The sequence below is a fragment of the Cannabis sativa genome, chromosome 2 (assembly GCF_029168945.1).
Source record: "Cannabis sativa cultivar Pink pepper isolate KNU-18-1 chromosome 2, ASM2916894v1, whole genome shotgun sequence".
Classification (NCBI taxonomy): domain Eukaryota; kingdom Viridiplantae; phylum Streptophyta; class Magnoliopsida; order Rosales; family Cannabaceae; genus Cannabis; species Cannabis sativa.
The window spans coordinates 91951100-91968487 of record NC_083602.1 but is presented as its reverse complement, the minus strand read 5'-3'; the positions used below and the strand labels follow the sequence as shown (position 1 = coordinate 91968487).

General features: G+C 33.5%; 3 protein-coding genes across 6 annotated transcripts; 2 read left to right on the top strand and 1 right to left on the bottom strand.

Moving 5' to 3' along the window:
- Positions 1-2576: 2576 nt before the first annotated feature.
- Positions 2577-6070, top strand: LOC115720847 (uncharacterized). Of its 3 annotated transcripts, XM_030650033.2 has the most exons (12): positions 2577-3364; positions 3463-3573; positions 3677-3763; positions 4040-4096; positions 4197-4342; positions 4437-4587; positions 4672-4809; positions 5043-5114; positions 5194-5267; positions 5356-5497; positions 5652-5730; positions 5815-6070. In XM_030650033.2, exons 1-12 carry the CDS (start codon positions 3170-3172, stop codon positions 5910-5912), a joined length of 1350 nt encoding a protein of 449 aa, XP_030505893.1. In that variant the 5' UTR covers positions 2577-3169; the 3' UTR covers positions 5913-6070. The 3 variants fall into 3 exon arrangements, 2 of the variants coding, with proteins under 2 accessions (XP_030505893.1, XP_030505894.1); XR_004012326.2 differs by lacking the exon at positions 5815-6070 and having other exon boundaries at positions 3043-3364; positions 5367-5497; positions 5652-5736; XM_030650034.2 differs by lacking the exons at positions 5652-5730; positions 5815-6070 and having other exon boundaries at positions 3042-3364; positions 5367-5498.
- Positions 6071-7167: 1097 nt separating this feature from the next.
- On the top strand, positions 7168-10842 carry LOC115719375 (uncharacterized). Of its 2 annotated transcripts, none has more exons than XM_030648393.2 (4): positions 7168-7627; positions 9209-9699; positions 9783-10014; positions 10121-10842. In XM_030648393.2, the coding sequence occupies exons 1-4, from the start codon at positions 7372-7374 to the stop codon at positions 10597-10599; spliced, it is 1458 nt and encodes a 485-aa protein (XP_030504253.1). In that variant the 5' UTR covers positions 7168-7371; the 3' UTR covers positions 10600-10842. The 2 variants fall into 2 exon arrangements, with proteins under 2 accessions (XP_030504253.1, XP_060967054.1); XM_061111071.1 differs by having other exon boundaries at positions 7501-7627; positions 8843-9699.
- On the bottom strand, positions 10796-16686 carry LOC115719374 (uncharacterized). The gene is made up of 12 exons (XM_030648392.2): positions 16493-16686; positions 14902-16341; positions 14339-14346; positions 13622-13797; positions 13468-13528; positions 13265-13363; positions 12701-12795; positions 12385-12498; positions 11845-11912; positions 11585-11695; positions 11265-11496; positions 10796-11163 (listed from the first exon to the last, which is right to left on the bottom strand). The coding sequence occupies exons 2-12, from the start codon at positions 16239-16241 to the stop codon at positions 11053-11055; spliced, it is 2415 nt and encodes an 804-aa protein (XP_030504252.2). The 5' UTR covers positions 16242-16341; positions 16493-16686; the 3' UTR covers positions 10796-11052.
- Between the last annotated feature and the right edge of the window lie 702 nt (positions 16687-17388).

Below are 17388 nucleotides of genomic sequence, written 5' to 3'. Positions count from 1 at the left end.
TTGAGGCTACATCCTCTTCATTGGGATCTTGAGCGTCTTCTAGAGGGCGAGGGTGACGTGTAGCTCTTGTCTCCACCATTGTTGTGAAGTTAAATGCTTGTTGCGAAGCAGCTTTCCTCAGCTCTCAATGAAAGCACCAAAATGTTGACCGAGGTTTTCGGCAACTAATGAAATATGAATATGATAATGAGCTGTAAGAAAGCGAGATGAAGACTTTTTACGTGGTTGGGGCGTTAACGAGCCTTAGTCCACGAGCCACTGATATTTATGGATGTCTTTAATACAGATCTTACACTTAGGAGAATGTTTCTCTCTTTAATACAAAGAATGTTCTTGGTGAGTTTTTTCTCTGTTTGCTCTTAAGCAGCCAAGATTCTCCGACCCCATTAAATGAGCTTTGAGGGGGTATTTATAGTGTTTTAGAGGGGCAATCCCTAGAATTGTACTTACACATGTGTCTGTAAGTATCCATAAAGTTGGGCATTTCCGATGAATATACCATGGGTGATGCATGGTCAAATCCCTAGGTGCTGTAGGGTTTTTATGGAGAATGTCCTTTTTGTCTTATGATTGACGTGACTCTTCGCAGAGTAGCCGTCGCTAGACTTAAATGATCATTACTGTAGCGCTGTTGTTTGGGGGATGTGCCGTCAGACTTTATTGCGTGTACAGTCCCAACACGCTTCCTCCCATGCAGCATTAAATGCGACTTGATGTCTCGGGAGAGACCTGACACATCCCGGAGTGCCTTTGAGCCATGTTCGCTTCCGGGAGTACCTTGTACTCCGGGTGCATCTTCCGGGACCCATTTGAATAACGCTTCCTGGTGTCATACAAGGGCTTAGCAGTTCTCTCTCAAGTAATTTGATCCACGTGTCCCTTCCTGACTGGTCCACGTATATTGGGCGATTTTAGGAGCAACATAATTGTATTAGTGTGTAATCCGAGATAATTATACAATTTAGAATGATTGTTTGATTATGTAATTACACTGTAATTGTGTAATTAAAAGTAATTGAGGGCTTCCATTTAACTCTCCAATTCTCCAATTTTTATAGCTCCATAAAAATTAAGTGTAATTATTAAAAACTTTCTATATTAAACATTATCTACTAAAAATATTATCGTATAAAGTATTTTATCAAACAAAATATTAAAAATTCATATATAATTATCTCATATCCAAACACAATATAATGTAATTACTACCATTCTAATAATTAGATAGTTACTTCTAAATATACCCATTAGATTTTAAAATATAATTTGAGTTGGTAATTACTTATGAATTTATAATATTTCTTGTTTAATAAAATAGTTAGTAATTATATAAAAAATATATTTTTTTTAGTAATTACATTCAATTTTCATGAGTGATCAAAATTGAAGACAGTAGTTAAAATTCCTCTCAATTAATTTCAATTACACAGTTACAATGTAATTACATGGTAACACAAAACATATAAAATTGTATAATTACTTCAAATTACACACAAATTTAATTATACAATCATTTTCCAAAAACAAACTTAATTTTATTTATTTATTCAAAACAAATAACAACAAACAACAAACAAGAAACCTTCTTCTTCTTTTTCATTCTTTCTTTATGTTTACTTTTATGATTGTACTTATACTAAGGCACATGACAATATGACATGACCAAAAAAAAGACAAATTAGACATGTTTCATTTTTGTTGTCAAACACATGTAAAGTAATAATCTACCTATGCTTATTATCTATACATACATACCACATGTAAATTGTAATCTAGTAATGTTGGATTAAATATACTTATATTGATTAAGCATCTTATTCTTTTATTAAAATAATTAAATTATAATAAAAAATAAATAGTAAATTGATGATGATGATGATTATCATGGCTGGCGTGCAAGGCCAAGGAGTGAGTTTTTTTTGTTGAAAATCACAATGAAATATATGTAATAATGTAACCAAAATGGCAGGCATTATTATTATTATTATTATTATTTACTAAATGAAATGAATTGGCTTTGCTTCAAAGTGCCGCAATGAATATATTACATATGCCCCATTTTTATATAATTATTATGTTTTTTTTTTTTAAAAAAAAAAAGAAAAAATTAGTTGACTTTACAATATATAACATTCTCTTACAACACAAGTGAGCTCAACTCACTATGTAGTGATTCTTGAGTTGAGTTGAACACTTTAACTAATTTACTAATTACTATTACTAAGCTCATACTCATTATTAACCTCATCAAACCTCTTTTTGTTAAAAATTTATAAATGAAATTAAAATTTATATTAAACATACATATAAAATTGATAAAAAGATTAAAATACCTTTAACTATTAATTATGAGACAACTTTAGATTGAAAATTAGAATGAGTATTCAAATTTTTAAGTTCTCAGTTACTTTTTTAGATCAAGTTACTTAAAATCAGAATAAACATTATATTTATAGGTAAAATACTTTATTAATGTTTAATTATTAAAATATTTTAACAATTAGCTCAAAAAATTATAGTAAATAATTAAAATATTTAATAATTAAATCTTACTACAATTATTCTCTCATTTAGTCATTATTTAAATTCATATTATTCTAACATCTTTTTCTTTTCTTAAGAAAAAAACATCTTTTTCTATGTGGATATATAACAAAGAAATTAAAATATAATACATCTTATAATTTAATCGTGCCTCATTTATTTTCTTAACCAAAAAAAATTATACACTAACATATACAATTTGTAGTTTTTATAGTATTAAAAACCTTTTTCTTTTCCAACATATATTATTAATTTTTCTTCAAAAAAAAAATAAAATAAAAGGTGTATATGATATGATACTGTATCTAACAACAAAATTTAAAGAATATATGTTAAAAGGCAATTAATTAATATTTAGATTTTATATAATCTACAAAAGGTGATATTGATATTAATTATCTTTGATTTTGTTTCATAAAAAACCAACCTTTATTTTTCTTCAAAAAATAAATAAAAGAAAACCTTTTTTTAATTTAATTAAATTAATTTGGGAATTTGGATCAAAATAAATAAAGGGGGAAAAAATTGAAAAGACCAGTTCCTGTTGGAGTTCATAAAGATTTGAGATTTGGGAATTTGGGAATTTCGATTAGGGATTTCGGATTTGTTGCAGAAGAAATCAGCCATGAATTCCAACTTCAATTTCAATCGGAAGAAGAAGATGATGGTTCTCACCGCCGACGAATCGAAAACGCTTTACACTTTTCTCAGAGCCGACCAACGACCTCTCAATCACATCATCTCCGATTTCAACTCAGTTTTCCCCACAACCTCTCTTCCTCACTACATCGCTTGCTTCTCTCTTTCCACTCTCTTACAGGTAACTTTTCTTTCTTTCTCATCTTCATTTTCAGTTGTTTCGGTTTTTTAGGGTTTCAATTTAGGTTTTTTTTTTGTTGTTGTTTCACCTTATTTCAGGATAAGAAGATGCTTAACTCTACTCAACGGTTGATTGCGTTTGCGCTTCTTCATCAGTCTTATTCTTCTCAGACTTCTTCTGCGAATCCATTCATTACTCTTTTCATCAATGTATGTTTCTGATTTTTTTTTCTGTTTGATCTTATGAAATTGGTGATGAAATGGTTTGTTGCATATTTTTTACAGTCTCGTATTCATTTCTTGTTATTATTAGGCTGCTTGCAATGATGATGCTGAAAAGTGTGAGAGGGCATTTCTTCTTCTGCTTTTAAGCTCAGATACTTCCAGTAATGGCAAAGAGGTTTTCATTCTTCATTTTTATCTCTTTTAAATTTGGATACCAACATTTCATTGATTAATTCTTTCAGCCAAAATTGAACAATATGTAATGAATGATTAGGAGGCTGTTTAGAGGTAATTAGGCAGCTAAGTGTTAGGTTGAAGAAAGAATTGGTTAGGGATGGATTGTGAATTTTATATGAATCACAATGTACTTGTTCTTTATGTCACTCTATAATTTGTTGCATTTCTTTTGTTATTTACAGACTTTAATATAGATTTCGGATTTACATTGCAGTTTCTTAAACAATCTGCTACAGACTACATCAACGGTTTTGATCCCTCGTCAATGAATGTATGTAGATTGTTTCTTTTTACAATGCACAATATGTAATAATGTGGTTATGTCACTGGACAGTCCTGTTGATTTTTCGGTTAATATTCGTTTGTATCAGGCATTCCCTCAGCAAGCGCAGTTGGAGCAACAATACTGTGACAAAGCTAATCCGGAGCCTTATAACTGCCTATTTAAAGATGGCTCAGTTAGAAATATCATTTCAGACCCTGATGTTCCCGATGGTTGCGATCCTAATTCATCAGAGTATTTCTGCTTTCCTTTTGCCCATTTGTTTTACTTTAAGCTATTTTTCTCAGTAAATTTCATGCATATATTGAGATTGATGATCATGTTCTAGGTTTGATTTGCAATGGAGAGACAAACCTAAGATTGGATCTGGTGATAGAGATGAGACAGTTCTGGGGTTTCTGTCAAGTTTATCAATGGAAGGGTTAGGTCCTCATTGGAGCCGGCCTGTTCCACCAAGACTCCCACTCCAAGATGGTGAAGTAAGATACTTTAAAGTTAAAAGTAACTTATTTTAGTGCTCACTTGAGTTTTTCTTTTATTGATATATGAATACTGTATTTCAGTTGGTATGGCTGAACCCTGGTGATAATCATGAACTATTATGGGACTATGGTATGTGTGTTGATACTAGCAGAGGAACAGCAGTAAGAGATTTGATCACCAAAGCTTTGAAAGGGCCACTTGTTCCTAACCAACAAGAGGTGCTGATGTACATGTTATGATATATTTCTGAGTACATGAGTGTGTGTTTTCATCCTTTTATATCTTTTTGAAGTTGAACCATGCATATCACTCAAGAGTATACCTGCTAGGATTCCAGTTTCAAAAAAAAAAATCAGTACATATACATAACTACAAGTCATGTTCATGTTAATGGCGTATTTCGGAGTGTTTATTCTTAGCTAACCCAATGTATTCCCTTTTCTTTTTCCAGCAAGTTTTATTGGAATTGGCAAATGACCCTAAACTTGTATATCACTGTGGACTCACACCAAGAAAGCTACCAGTATGTGATTCTGTAACATAATTGTTGATTTGCATCATTGGTATTTATTTATCCCAAGCCAAACTCGTATCTCTTTCAGGAACTGGTGGAAAATAATCCTCTTATTGCTGTTGAAGTTCTTACGAAGTTGATAAATTCCCCTGAAATAGCGGAGTACGTATTTGATACTTTAGTTTATTTATTTACTTTAGGTGCAATTGTTATAGATTTGCTTATTCTGACATGTCTTTCATAAACATAGTTACTTTACAGTGCTTGTCAATATGGACATGAGTCTTCACTCAATGGAGGTTGTGAACAGGCTAACAACTGCAGTAGAACTTCCTTCTGAGTTTATTCGGATGTACATAACTAACTGTATATCATCCTGTGAGAACATCAAGGTACTTCACCCATGCCCTTGTGTTTGTTTTTGTAATGTTTGAATGCTAAGATGTGAAGAAGAATCCAAAATATTTGCAGGTGTTCATGCATGTAGTAATGTTGTCATGGTTATGTTATTTTATCATATGTTTTATCCTTTTTTTTTGGTATCAGGACAAATACATGCAAAACAGACTTGTGAGGCTCGTATGCGTTTTTTTGCAGAGCCTTATCAGAAATAATATCATCAATGGTGAGTTTTGTTTTGGTATTAATATTACTATTGAGAGTGATTGGATAGGTAATAATTTTGTTTGTTTATGATGTATGGTTGCAGTTAAGGATCTGTTCATCGAAGTTCAAGCATTTTGTATCGAGTTCTCGAGGATTAGAGAAGCAGCAGCATTATTTAGGCTTCTCAAGTCATTGGAATGAATGAACAAACAAATTGAATGATTTCATCATATGCTTACTTAGCTTCTCATCTAATTTCTCTTATATTACATTTTGTAGATAATAATAATGCTTTAATTGAATCGAATTGAGATGTCATTTTTTCAGTGAAAGATATTGAAAGAATAGCTATTTGTTTTTGTGGTGTTCATCTCTTACTCAAGGCGATAGAGGAACTTGGTTTATCTTCCTTTCTTTGGGTGATTTTAACTTATAACAGAGAAACAAAAACTTGAGTTGGGGATATCAATTTGGGAGGAAAGATTAAACCAACATTTTGATGCAACAAAATCAAATCAAAACCAACAAGCAAAAATAACTCAATGGAAGTTGTTGTGAATGAACATTCAAATCTCTCTTACTCTCTTTCTATTTGAGCTAGTGTTTAAAAAATAAGATATTAGCAAATATATATATTTTTATATTTATTATTATTAGTAAGGTACTTCGGCTTAAAATGGCCTCAAAATTATTGAAGTCACTTTTGTTAGAGCAAGAGTGTATATTTCACCAATTTAGTGTAGATCTTCAAATATACACTACATTATTGTGCACCAAATTACACATTATACGATCATAAATTTTAATATGATGTGAATCGTATTATTTAATACGTAAAAAAATAATTTGTATTAACTTGTATTATAATATTTACGAAGGGTCTATGATTGGGGATCACAACTCCAAACTCGGCCTCGGTCTCGAACTCCATATCAGACTCCAAACTTGGACCAAGACCCCAAACCCAGACCTTGCCCTGGCACTGGCCCCAGCCCTAACCCTGGACCTAAATCTAGGCACCAAACCTGGCTTCGGCCCTGAACCCTAGATCTAGACTGGGACCTCGAATCTAAACTTAGACCCTACACCCGGACCTTAAACCTAGACGGGATTGGAGTTGGAATATAATTTTACACAAGCTATTAATACAAATCAATATCAAATATAGATATAGTATTGTATTAAATAATATTAATACAACACAATAGTATATAACACAATACAATACAATAAGACGTACCAAACGAGTTCTTAGAGAGCAAAACTTCACATGTCTATACAAATTCTATTTATTTTTTAAAAAATATATATATTAATTTTGTTATTAATTAATGTTAGAAACCCTTATGATTTTCCTCTTACATACAATTACATAGAAATAGACTAGACAATAAAAAAAATCAATAAAAATTAATAAAATTATTTTTTTTTTTAAAAAAAAAAAAAAAGTAAAACCCTAAACCACAATTCATAATTGGAGTGAGATTGTTCTTTCTTTCTTAATTTGCCCACTTATCAGTTCAAAGTTTCAAACTTTCTATCTCATAACTGATTTTGATTTCTGGGTTTCTCATTTCAACGCCTCAATTCATTATCAACACTAAAAATTCTTGAATCAATCAGAGAGAGAGAGAGAGAGAGAGTTGAATGAATCTTACCCATGTCTGCTGATCCTCGTGGTGCTTTCATGGATGAGGATGCTTCTTCAGGTGGGTCCGGAGACGACTCAAGCAAACGTCTTCAACCCGGAGGTCGTCGGAAGAGAAGTCGCAAAGCCGCTGGAGATGCCATTGTCGATGCTATGCTTCAAATAGCTTCAGCTTCGAAGATGAGAGCAGCTGCAATCATGAAGAACAATGAAGAAGACCCTTTCTCAATTACCAAATGCATCAATGTTTTGGATGATGAGATGCAAGGTCTTGATCAGAAAATTTACTTTTTTGCTTTGGATTTATTTGAAAATAATCCCAATGCTAGAGAAACTTTCATCTCACTTAAATCTGAAAAACGCTTCCCATGGTTGCAGAAAAAGTCCATTCCTTCTTCTTCTTCTTCTTCTCTTCTACCTGATTAAAATTACTCTTCTTTTGCTTTGCTTTGTACTTAAAAATTTGATTTTTATTTCTAATGATGACATTATTATTATTATGCCCCTTTGCTTCATTTCTCTGATTTTAGTATTGGGTTTTCTTTTTTAGTGTTTATTTTTCTTGTTATTGAAAATTCCATGGCATTGTAATCTTACATGATATTATTATGCCCTTTTGTGATTGTTTTCAACATGTTGCCACTATTTTTTAGTTGTGTCTGTTTTTTCTTGTATAGCTACCTTTTTCACTTGCCTTGATCTTTGTTAAAAGTTTATTACAAGTTTCTAAGAAGTATCCTAACTCTATGTTGTTCATAGTCTTTAGATGGATAGAGAATTAGTTTAGATATCCCTCATTTTTTTAAGAATGTATGATTTTAGATATATGATATTAGGATTATTTTCAAATAAATCCAAAGTAAAAAAGTAAATTCTCTCTTGCCTTGCTTTGTGCTCAACAAATTGATTTTTATTTCTAATGATGACATTATTATTTTTTTTATTACTATGGCCTTTTTGGTCTTTCTTAAAGGTTATTACAAGTTTGTCATCCAATTTTCTAGTTTGCTTTCTCTTTAGATGGATAGAGAACTTGTTTAGATAGATACTTTCACTTATTTCTTTAAGAATTTATCTTTTTTAGGATTATGATTATTTTGAAGAAAGGTGTTCATTTTTGCTACAAAACAAAAGAAACACATACTGCTGATTTTAGTATTGGAGTCTTTTTTTAGTGTTTATTTTTCCTGTTATGGAAAAGCCATAACCATATATACATACCAAAGTAGTACCAAATCAAACACCAAGCAAAGCAAATGCCCTCTTTGTTTATATAAATATATAATGTCTTGTAGAGAAAATAAATCTTATTTCTAACGATGACATTACATTCTTATTATGCCCTTTTGCTTCATTTCATGTTTTTTCAACATATTGCCACTATTTTCTAGCAGTTGTGTCATCTTTTTCTTATATAGCTACCATTTTCACTGACCTTGCTCTTTGTTAAAGCTTATTACAAGTTCCTCGTCCGATTTTTCAGGAGTATTCTTAATCTATGTTGTTCGTGGATTAGTGTGCATGCTCTTTAGATGGATAGAGTACTTGTTTAGATAAATGTTGGATAGAGAACTTGTTTAGATAGATGCTATCCCTCATTTTTCCAAGAATGTATCTTTTGACAATGTATGATATTATGATTATTTTCAATGAAGTTGTTTATTGCTACAAAAGAAAGCATATACTGCTGATTTTAGTATTGGTTTTTTTTCTTTAGTGTTTATTTTTTCTTGTTATACCAAGTAAGTAGTACAAAACCAAACACCAAGCAAAGCAAATGCCATCATTGTCTGTATAAATAAATAAAGGCATTGCAATCTTGTAGAGTACATAAATCTTATTTGTGCAGATATGTCAGAGAAAAGCAAGGATGATTTTGACTTAGAATTGGATGAGATGGAATTGATTGCAGCAGCTGCAGGCTACTATTACTATAACACCTTAACAACTCAACCTTGTCCTAGTTTATCACCAACCCGAGGCTGTGGATTCATGACTGAAGTTCTAAATGGTCCTGAAGATCTTTGTAGGGAGATGTTTCGAATGGACAAACATGTCTTTCAAAACCTCTGCAACGTTCTTCGCCAAAAATCCATGTTAAGAGACACTGCTGGTGTTATGATTGAGGAACAGCTAGGAATTTTCTTGAACATTATAGGCCATAATGAGCGCAACCGAGTTATTCAAGAGCGGTTTCAACACTCAGGCGAAACTATAAGTCGTCATTTTAACAATGTATTAAAGGCAGTCAAATCACTGTCCCGGGAGGTTTTACAACCACCACCAGTCAACACTCCTTCAGAAATTATTGTTAACAATAGATTTTTCCCTTATTTCCAGGTTTTGATTCTATCAGTTTGGTTCATATCTTATGTTGCTGTTGTATAGTAAGTCATCTTTGAGTCAAGCTTTATCTTACACAGGATTGCATTGGAGTTATTGATGGAATGCACATCCCTGCCAATGTCCCAGCCAAGGATCAATCCCGATTTCGCAACAGAAAAGGTTTTCTTTCTCAGAATGTATTGGCTGCATGCACATTTGATCTGCAGTTCATCTTCATTTATCCTGGTTGGGAAGGCTCAGCTGCTGACGCCCGTGTATTGAGGGCCGTTCTTGATGATCCCGACCAAAACTTTCCTCAAGTTCCACAAGGTTTAAGCATATTATAACACACCACTTTATCTGCTTTGATTACTTTAGAACATAATATATTTTGCACAAAAGTGAGGTTAAAAGACAGTTATTTACATGTATTTAGGCAAATATTACCTGGTTGACATGGGATACTCAAACATGGAAGGCTTCATCGCCCCATACGAGGGAGTCCGGTGTCACCTTCATGAATTCAGAGGTGCTAATCAGTTGCCTAGAAATGCAAAGGAGCTATTCAACCACAGACATTCATGTCTAAGGAATGCCATTCACAAGTCATTTCATGTGTTGAAGACTCGGTTTCCAATTCTCAAACTCGCCCCACAATACGCCTTTCACATTCAACGGGACATAGTTATAGCTGCTTGTGCTTTACACAACTTCATCCGCCGAGAGGAACAAGATAAGGATTGGTTGTTCTCCAGTGTGGAAGGTATAAAAGTGGATGTGATGCCTGATATTCTTGATGAACAGGCTGAAATTCAATTGGTTTCTTCGATACAAGAACAAGTCGCATTCTCAGTAAGAGATTCAATTGCTGCAGCTATGTGGGAGGACTACATTAATAATTGGGATGAATGGTGATCCAATCCAATGCCTCTTTCACCATTTTCACTTTGTAGCTTTCCAATTTGTTTTGTTCTGAAGAAGAGACTAAATGAAAATCAATAGGAGGGGTTTTGGCTTTTGTTAGAAACAAATATTTTAACTTTGATTCATTTACAAATGATTCAGAATTCAGATCATGGGATCTTTTTTTCTTTTGTCAAAATTCACTTGGTTGGAAATCTTACAATATTTGATTTGCTCTTTATACATTTTTGACAACCATCTTCTTCATCGATGTTTGAGGTGTTAGAATAACATTTAGCTTAAATTTATAGAAAATGAACTTGCATACAACAATTACATCAAATTCTAAATAAATAATTAATAAATAAAAAGAAGGGGGTGTTTTATTCTATCCGTACATCAAATCTTAGTGGGTACAAGAAATTACATCAAGGAAAAGAGTAGATATGGATATGGTGAAGAAAGCTAATTCATAGAAAGAAAATGCACCCGAGCAAGTGTGTATTCCTTTCCGGCAATCCAAACACCAGTTTGCGACCACTGAACGTCTTCCCAGTCGAGATTCTCCTCCAATACCTGAAACACCATAGCCACACCGTACAGTGTGTCATTTCATTTTCATTCGATGAACAACGTTACAAACGCAAAATGTATAGCTACGAACAATGTATTTATACCTCCACATATTCGAGGGGCAGTGGAATCCCGACTGAACGCATTACTTTCTGTGGAAGAGGCTTCTTACATCGAGACCATCGGAATGTATCAATGACAATGTTTTCAACATCATTTCTTTCACCATTTGCAGAATGTGAATGGTGATTATGGGACTTCTCTGAATCGGGTTCATGTGACTGAGATGACTGCGTTGCTCTCACCATCTTCTCTCCAGTGAAACATAGCTCATACCTAAATACAACACATAGTAAAGAGGATAAGAAACTAACTGTTCCTGTTCTTACATGATTTTAACTCATGTCGGGATAAGAATTATTACCTGCGTGAATGTGTCTCCAAGTACAATACTTCTCCCTTCTTCAAACGCGCAGATGTATAAAGTGGTTTTTTCAGACCCTTGTCTGCAACTATGCTTATACTGTACTTGATCCTACAGAAACAAAATGCATCGTTTCGGATTAGATATAATTGGAATTGGAATCCTTGGTGAGATGAGTTGAGTTATGTGTTATGACTTCACATATAGTCAAACATAGATTCTTATATACAGTACAGATAATCAAAACGAGACTGGCTTACCAAGGCTCATTGCAGAGGTTGTATTGTATTGTAACTTCTCGCACAAATCTCTGTTGTCGCAATGCATTCTAAAGAATGAAATATTGTGAGCCAATAAATACAGAAAAATATAGGTGATTGAGCGTGTATGACAAGTTAAAACTCACACAGCACAAATATTTGCAAAATAATCGCAGATAACAAAATTTCGCTCTATACTGAATTAAAATGAGAAGACCCTAACTTATTTGTATATGGCCTCATATTATATACATTGTTCAGACCCTGCTAATCTACTGTAGCAAAAACAAATGAAGATACAGCTAATCCACCCAACTCCACAACTTTTCAGAAACATGCAGAAATAATCCTTAAGGCTGAGATTAAGAAACAGATTAGACTGTTGGTTAGTTGAGTGGTAGGATTAGTCAGTTAGAATTCCATTGAGCTATTGTAATCAGAGTGAGAAACAAAAGACAAGGCAAAGAAGAATTTATGGAAAGACAGACATGTTTCAGCATATATAAAACCCAAAATTGAGTATAAGATGTCAAGTAATACCGAAGCTGCAGCCCTTGTAGTCATCGTCCGCTCTACAGCCACGGGAGCAAGGGTCGGCTCCACAGTAGATGTATGTGTAAGACAAGGCTCAAGATCAATGGTTCCACCACCTTTCTGAAAAGTTTAAAGGTAAGAAGATACATCAAGATTATAACCCAGTGGTACCATGAAAAATCTGTAATCAGTAATTTAAGCATCTTTTAGAGTGTTAGAAAGAACCCATGATAAATGGAACAAAATATATAAAAATCTCAGCAATCACTAACTTGTCAAAAGACATAAATAAATAAAAAAACTGACTATCAACTTTTAGCACCTTCACAATGCAACACCTTTCAACACGGTAGCTACAACCAATTGCTGCTCCCCACGCACGAGAACGAACGTTGTTTCTCAGGGTAGATACATAACCTAATAAGTGCTAGAATTAGAGTAAACAAAGAGTGTATACACAAGTATGTAACCAAAATGGCAATAGCATAAAGTGGAAAGAAGAAAAAAGGTGTTTAGTAACTACAAAATGCAATTTTTCATCCTACAATTCCCCAAGCATGTGCATGATGATGACCATAAACTATTGGATAGACAAAAGAAAGAATTCTGTTAAATCTATTAATTGGAGCTTCCTTGTTAAGTGATTATAATTGTGAGTGAAAGACCCCAGATTATAATGTGTGTAATACCACATATACCACCCTATACTAATGGACAAGAAAACAAAAGGTTTTGAAACACAAAACAAAAGAATAGAAGTAGGTGGAAACAAACCAAATAGAAGCTAAAGTAGCAAAAATGAAAAATATTTGGATCATTGGCAAAGGGCTACAAGTAATGAGAAGTTAATGTGCATAAAAATCAAGTACAGATGAATCCTACTTACAATCTTGAGGAGGTAGCACCCTGATAGTGGCACGCAACTCCTGTATAGCAGAAGGCGGAGGAGAAGCTGTGGGGCGGCAGTAACCAGTATGCATGAGAACTGTAATGCGTAATTGTGATATTAGTACTAGACAGTTTTCTCATACCACCAGGGTCTTAGACAACATTAATATAAAATTAATTTCAACTATCACACTGACATACCGGCCACAAGATCTGAGTCATCTGTGTATATGTCCGTCCCCCAAAGCTGGCCCCCTCTAACCTGCACATAATGGCATTTTTAAAAAAATCATATATAGATAACCAAAATTTGCAACATCAGTAAAAAAATTCCTCATCACAAAGCAGATCATACTTGGCGATTTGTGGCAGTAACATGCTCAGCTGGTATCCGTATTTCAAGTGTAGGTCCACTACTTGAACTTTCCCCATTCTTTTCAGTTTGTGATGCTTCATACTCCTTCCACAACCTTATCAATTCTTGCATACATTCACCGACTTTATAGACCACGGAGGAAACCTCGGTTTTTCCTGTAACTGCAAGCAACTTAAGAGACATGTAAAGAAAACTAACACCTAAAACACAAAATGTGATAGAATTAGGTGTCCAAGTATGCAAATTTATAAAAGCCAATGTCGTATTTGCAATACCTCATCAGGTATAAGTATAACCTCACAGTAGAAATCAGCTTTTACTAGGATTCAACAACCAGATTCTAATATCATCACAATCCTAAAAGCCTAAAACTGATTTGAAAATTGGTGATAATTAATGATGATCGAAAATTTAATATTTTTATTAAATTTTGGACGCCACTGAGTATATTTCTAAGTACAAGTTGTGTTCAGATTTACCCATTTTCACCGTCTACAATCAGCCTTCAGAATCTGAAGTCTAGTACCTCTAAAGAACTAACCATGTTATTTATTCACTATATAACCTTTGCATTTCCAAAAACATACACACAGACATTGCAGAGGTAAATCAGGGATTTCACCAGGGCATCACTTCCTCTGAAATTATGGCAAACTTAAAAAGCTCCACATAATGTAAATGATTATGACAACTCACCTTGAGATCTGCCACCAAAGAAAACAATGAAAAAGAGAACATCAAAAATAAGTACCAAAAAAAAAGGAAGAAAAGCTGTACAATAAACAGCATAAAGATATATACTTTTGATTTCGTTTAACCTTTGAAAAAGAAACAATGTACCAAAGCTTCTATTTCCTGGTCCACCTTATCATAACCTTTATCCATATCCAGTTCTTTTCAATAAAAAAAAAAGAGTCTAATCCCCAATATCCCTGATATAAATGCAGTGATAACTATGCAATTATAATGTGTTCTTGATGTTGTATTCCAAATCGAATGCTTATGAACTATTTTTCACAAATAGCAATACCATTTATGTTTCCTTAAAGACAAGAAGCTATAAGGAACAAGCATGATATAGAAACCAGACTACGAGGCTATATCTTAACTAAAAATTGATAGGTTTAAGTATGCTTAGCAGAAAATCCTGTAGTCTATTTCCCATTCCAGTAAACAAATAAAACTTAATCAGTGAACTAATCACATGTGCAAATGAAAAAATAAATAAAATATGGAAAAGGAAAGAAAGTACCACATACCCTTCATGATCTTGAGTACGATTCCTAAAACGGGGCTCACGGTTTGTCACTTGAGGGCTAACCCGAGACCGTTGCATTCTTTTACGCTGTTGCACTCCATAATTATTATAAACTTCTCTTTCCCGTTCAACAGTCCCTTCAGCATCTGCACATCCATCATCTGATTCTTTTTCAAATATCCTGCTGCGTTTTTCAGGTCTGTCTCCATCTCCATCACCATCTCGTTCTTTCTTTCTGTCTCTAGATTCTTTTTCTGCAGTTTTCCAGCTCTCAGATTCTTTATGTTTCTTTTCTGACAATAAATTATCCGGCTCTGGCAGTCGGTTGGATCCTCCATCCCCGACATCTTTGTCATTACTCTCTTTGTCTGCTCCAGGCCACAAGTCTCTCTTAATAGGGTCCTTTTCCCTTTCTTTTACTCTTTCCTTATCTTTGGTAGGGTCCTTCCTCTCCCACTTCTCTGCATATCTTTCCTCCTTTGCCAAGTCTTTTACATCATTACTCGTATTAGCTACTTGCATAGTACTCCTACGATCAATCCTTTCCCTCTCTTTATCCCCCCAATCCCGGTACTTGACATTCATATCCTTCCTTTTCCTATCCTTATCCTTCAATTTGTCATCAAATTTGTTCTCTCCAACAGCCTCATGGGGTTCTACATGATCCTTCTCCTCGGCAGTGGAAAAATCCTTTCCAAACTCAGAGGGATCCGTATCCGCAAGTGAGTGGGGATCAGAAAATCTTTTTCCTACGTAGCCGCGAAACACCCCTGAATCTTTCCGATTCAAGTGAACTGCAGAGACAGAATAAGCATCCTTGTCTGTCTTTGCTTCACTCTTAACATCCTCCCTATCATGTTTCATCTCTTTACTCTCATGCCTTAAATCCTTGGGGTCAAGCTTGCCCCTTTCTCTCTCCCTGTCCTCAGAGGGCAGATAAGGATTAGGAATGGGAGTAGGAGTGGGAGTGGGAGCAGCAGGAGTGGGAGTAGGATTGAGACTGGAAATGGTAATGGGGTTTGGGTTAGGATTGGGTTTAGGACTGAGACTAGAACCAAGACTGGGATTTGGATTGGGATTGGGATTGGGATTGGGATTGGGATTGGGGTTGGGGTTGTCTACATGGGCTTGAGTTTCAGATAAATATCGAAAAAGGGCAGAAGGTCTCCTCTCAAGATCTCGAGGATGAGTATGAGGTCTAATATTGAGAGGGATTTCATAGGTAGTGGGATGATGATATGCAGTAACAGTGGAAGAATCTTCATGGGAATATTTAGTATTATTAGTATTAGCAGTAACAGTCGAAGTTTCTTCGTGAGATCTTTTAGGTGCGCCGCTCATACTATATAATCTTTTTATTGTAAAAACAACAATAAATGAATAAAAATGTTCCAAAAATTCCAAAACAGAGCATGCATTTGATGTTGCTCACAACCAAACCCTAAACAAACAACAAAAATGCATTCGTATTCATAATCATCGTAATCATATTCAAATTCAAATTCATATTCATACAGTTACAGCTCATCCTAATTAAAACAAGAAAAACCCTAAAGAAAAATGCATAAAAAGAAAGAGAGAAAGAAGGTTACTTTAGTTGTAGAACAAAGAAACTGGAATTTGATGATGATGATGATTATGTTTGCAGAATCAAAATCAAAATCAAAATCAAATGTATAAATCTCTGATTTGGTGAATTGAATTGAGTTTGTTGTTTTTGGTTACACACTCAGTCTCTCTCTCTCTCTAATCTTTTATATGACTTGTCTAATTCTTTCCTTAAAAACTAAAATAAGAGTTATTTTTTTTTTATATTTATATCCTAAAAAGAAAAAAGAAAAAAAGCAAAGCCCAACAAAGGCCCATTATGGACATTCCTTTCCTTAAACGACAACAAAAATATAATCTAATCTCTTCCAATATACTACACTAGTTTAACCTTTTAACTTTTAAGGGTATGCCAGTGTCTTTTTTCTATAAAGGGATAATTGGGACAAATATTACTCATTTTGTAATACTAAAAAAACATATTAGGGTTCTACATGGATTAGCTCGCTATGTTTTTCGGGTGAATAGAGAACTAGTATAGTTTAATGAAATTTTTCTTTTATTGGAGTTTCTTAATACTTAGAGTTTCTAAGTTATTCATGGTACAAAAAAAAAATGTTAGAATATTAAATAAATTAAAAATTCAAGACAAAAATATAATGATTTGCAGATTTTAAATGTGTTTAGGGTAATAATTAGTTTTTACAAGCATAATGTAATTATGTAGTAATTTAATTTTATGCAGTTTCTTTTTAAATATGAATTTTAGTTTTATTTAAAAGATCATCTGAATTATTTAATAATAAAGAATATGCGAGAAATAAGAATATTAAATGCTAATTTTTCATTCCATGTTTATTATTAAATACTAAGTTAAATCATGATACATGAGTCGCTATAATAAAATTGTAATCTATAAGTTGTTGATAGTTAATATCAA

Excerpts from the sequence above, each read along its gene's own strand:
- LOC115720847 (XM_030650033.2), top strand. The coding sequence starts at position 3,170 with ATGAATTCCAACTTCAATTTCAATCGGAAGAAGAAGATGATGGTTCTC. Across the intron at positions 4,097-4,196 it reads TTGATCCCTCGTCAATGAAT|GCATTCCCTCAGCAAGCGCA; the intron begins GTATGTAGATTG and ends CGTTTGTATCAG. Across the intron at positions 5,731-5,814 it reads CAGAAATAATATCATCAATG|TTAAGGATCTGTTCATCGAA; the intron begins GTGAGTTTTGTT and ends GTATGGTTGCAG.
- LOC115719375 (XM_030648393.2), top strand. The coding sequence starts at position 7,372 with ATGTCTGCTGATCCTCGTGGTGCTTTCATGGATGAGGATGCTTCTTCA. Across the intron at positions 7,628-9,208 it reads TTTGGATGATGAGATGCAAG|ATATGTCAGAGAAAAGCAAG; the intron begins GTCTTGATCAGA and ends TTATTTGTGCAG. Across the intron at positions 9,700-9,782 it reads GATTTTTCCCTTATTTCCAG|GATTGCATTGGAGTTATTGA; the intron begins GTTTTGATTCTA and ends TATCTTACACAG.
- LOC115719374 (XM_030648392.2), bottom strand. The coding sequence starts at position 16,241 with ATGAGCGGCGCACCTAAAAGATCTCACGAAGAAACTTCGACTGTTACT. Across the intron at positions 11,913-12,384 it reads CTACAAGGGCTGCAGCTTCG|AATGCATTGCGACAACAGAG; the intron begins GTATTACTTGAC and ends TTCATTCTTTAG. Across the intron at positions 11,497-11,584 it reads TTGGAGACACATTCACGCAG|GTATGAGCTATGTTTCACTG; the intron begins GTAATAATTCTT and ends TGTTGTATTTAG.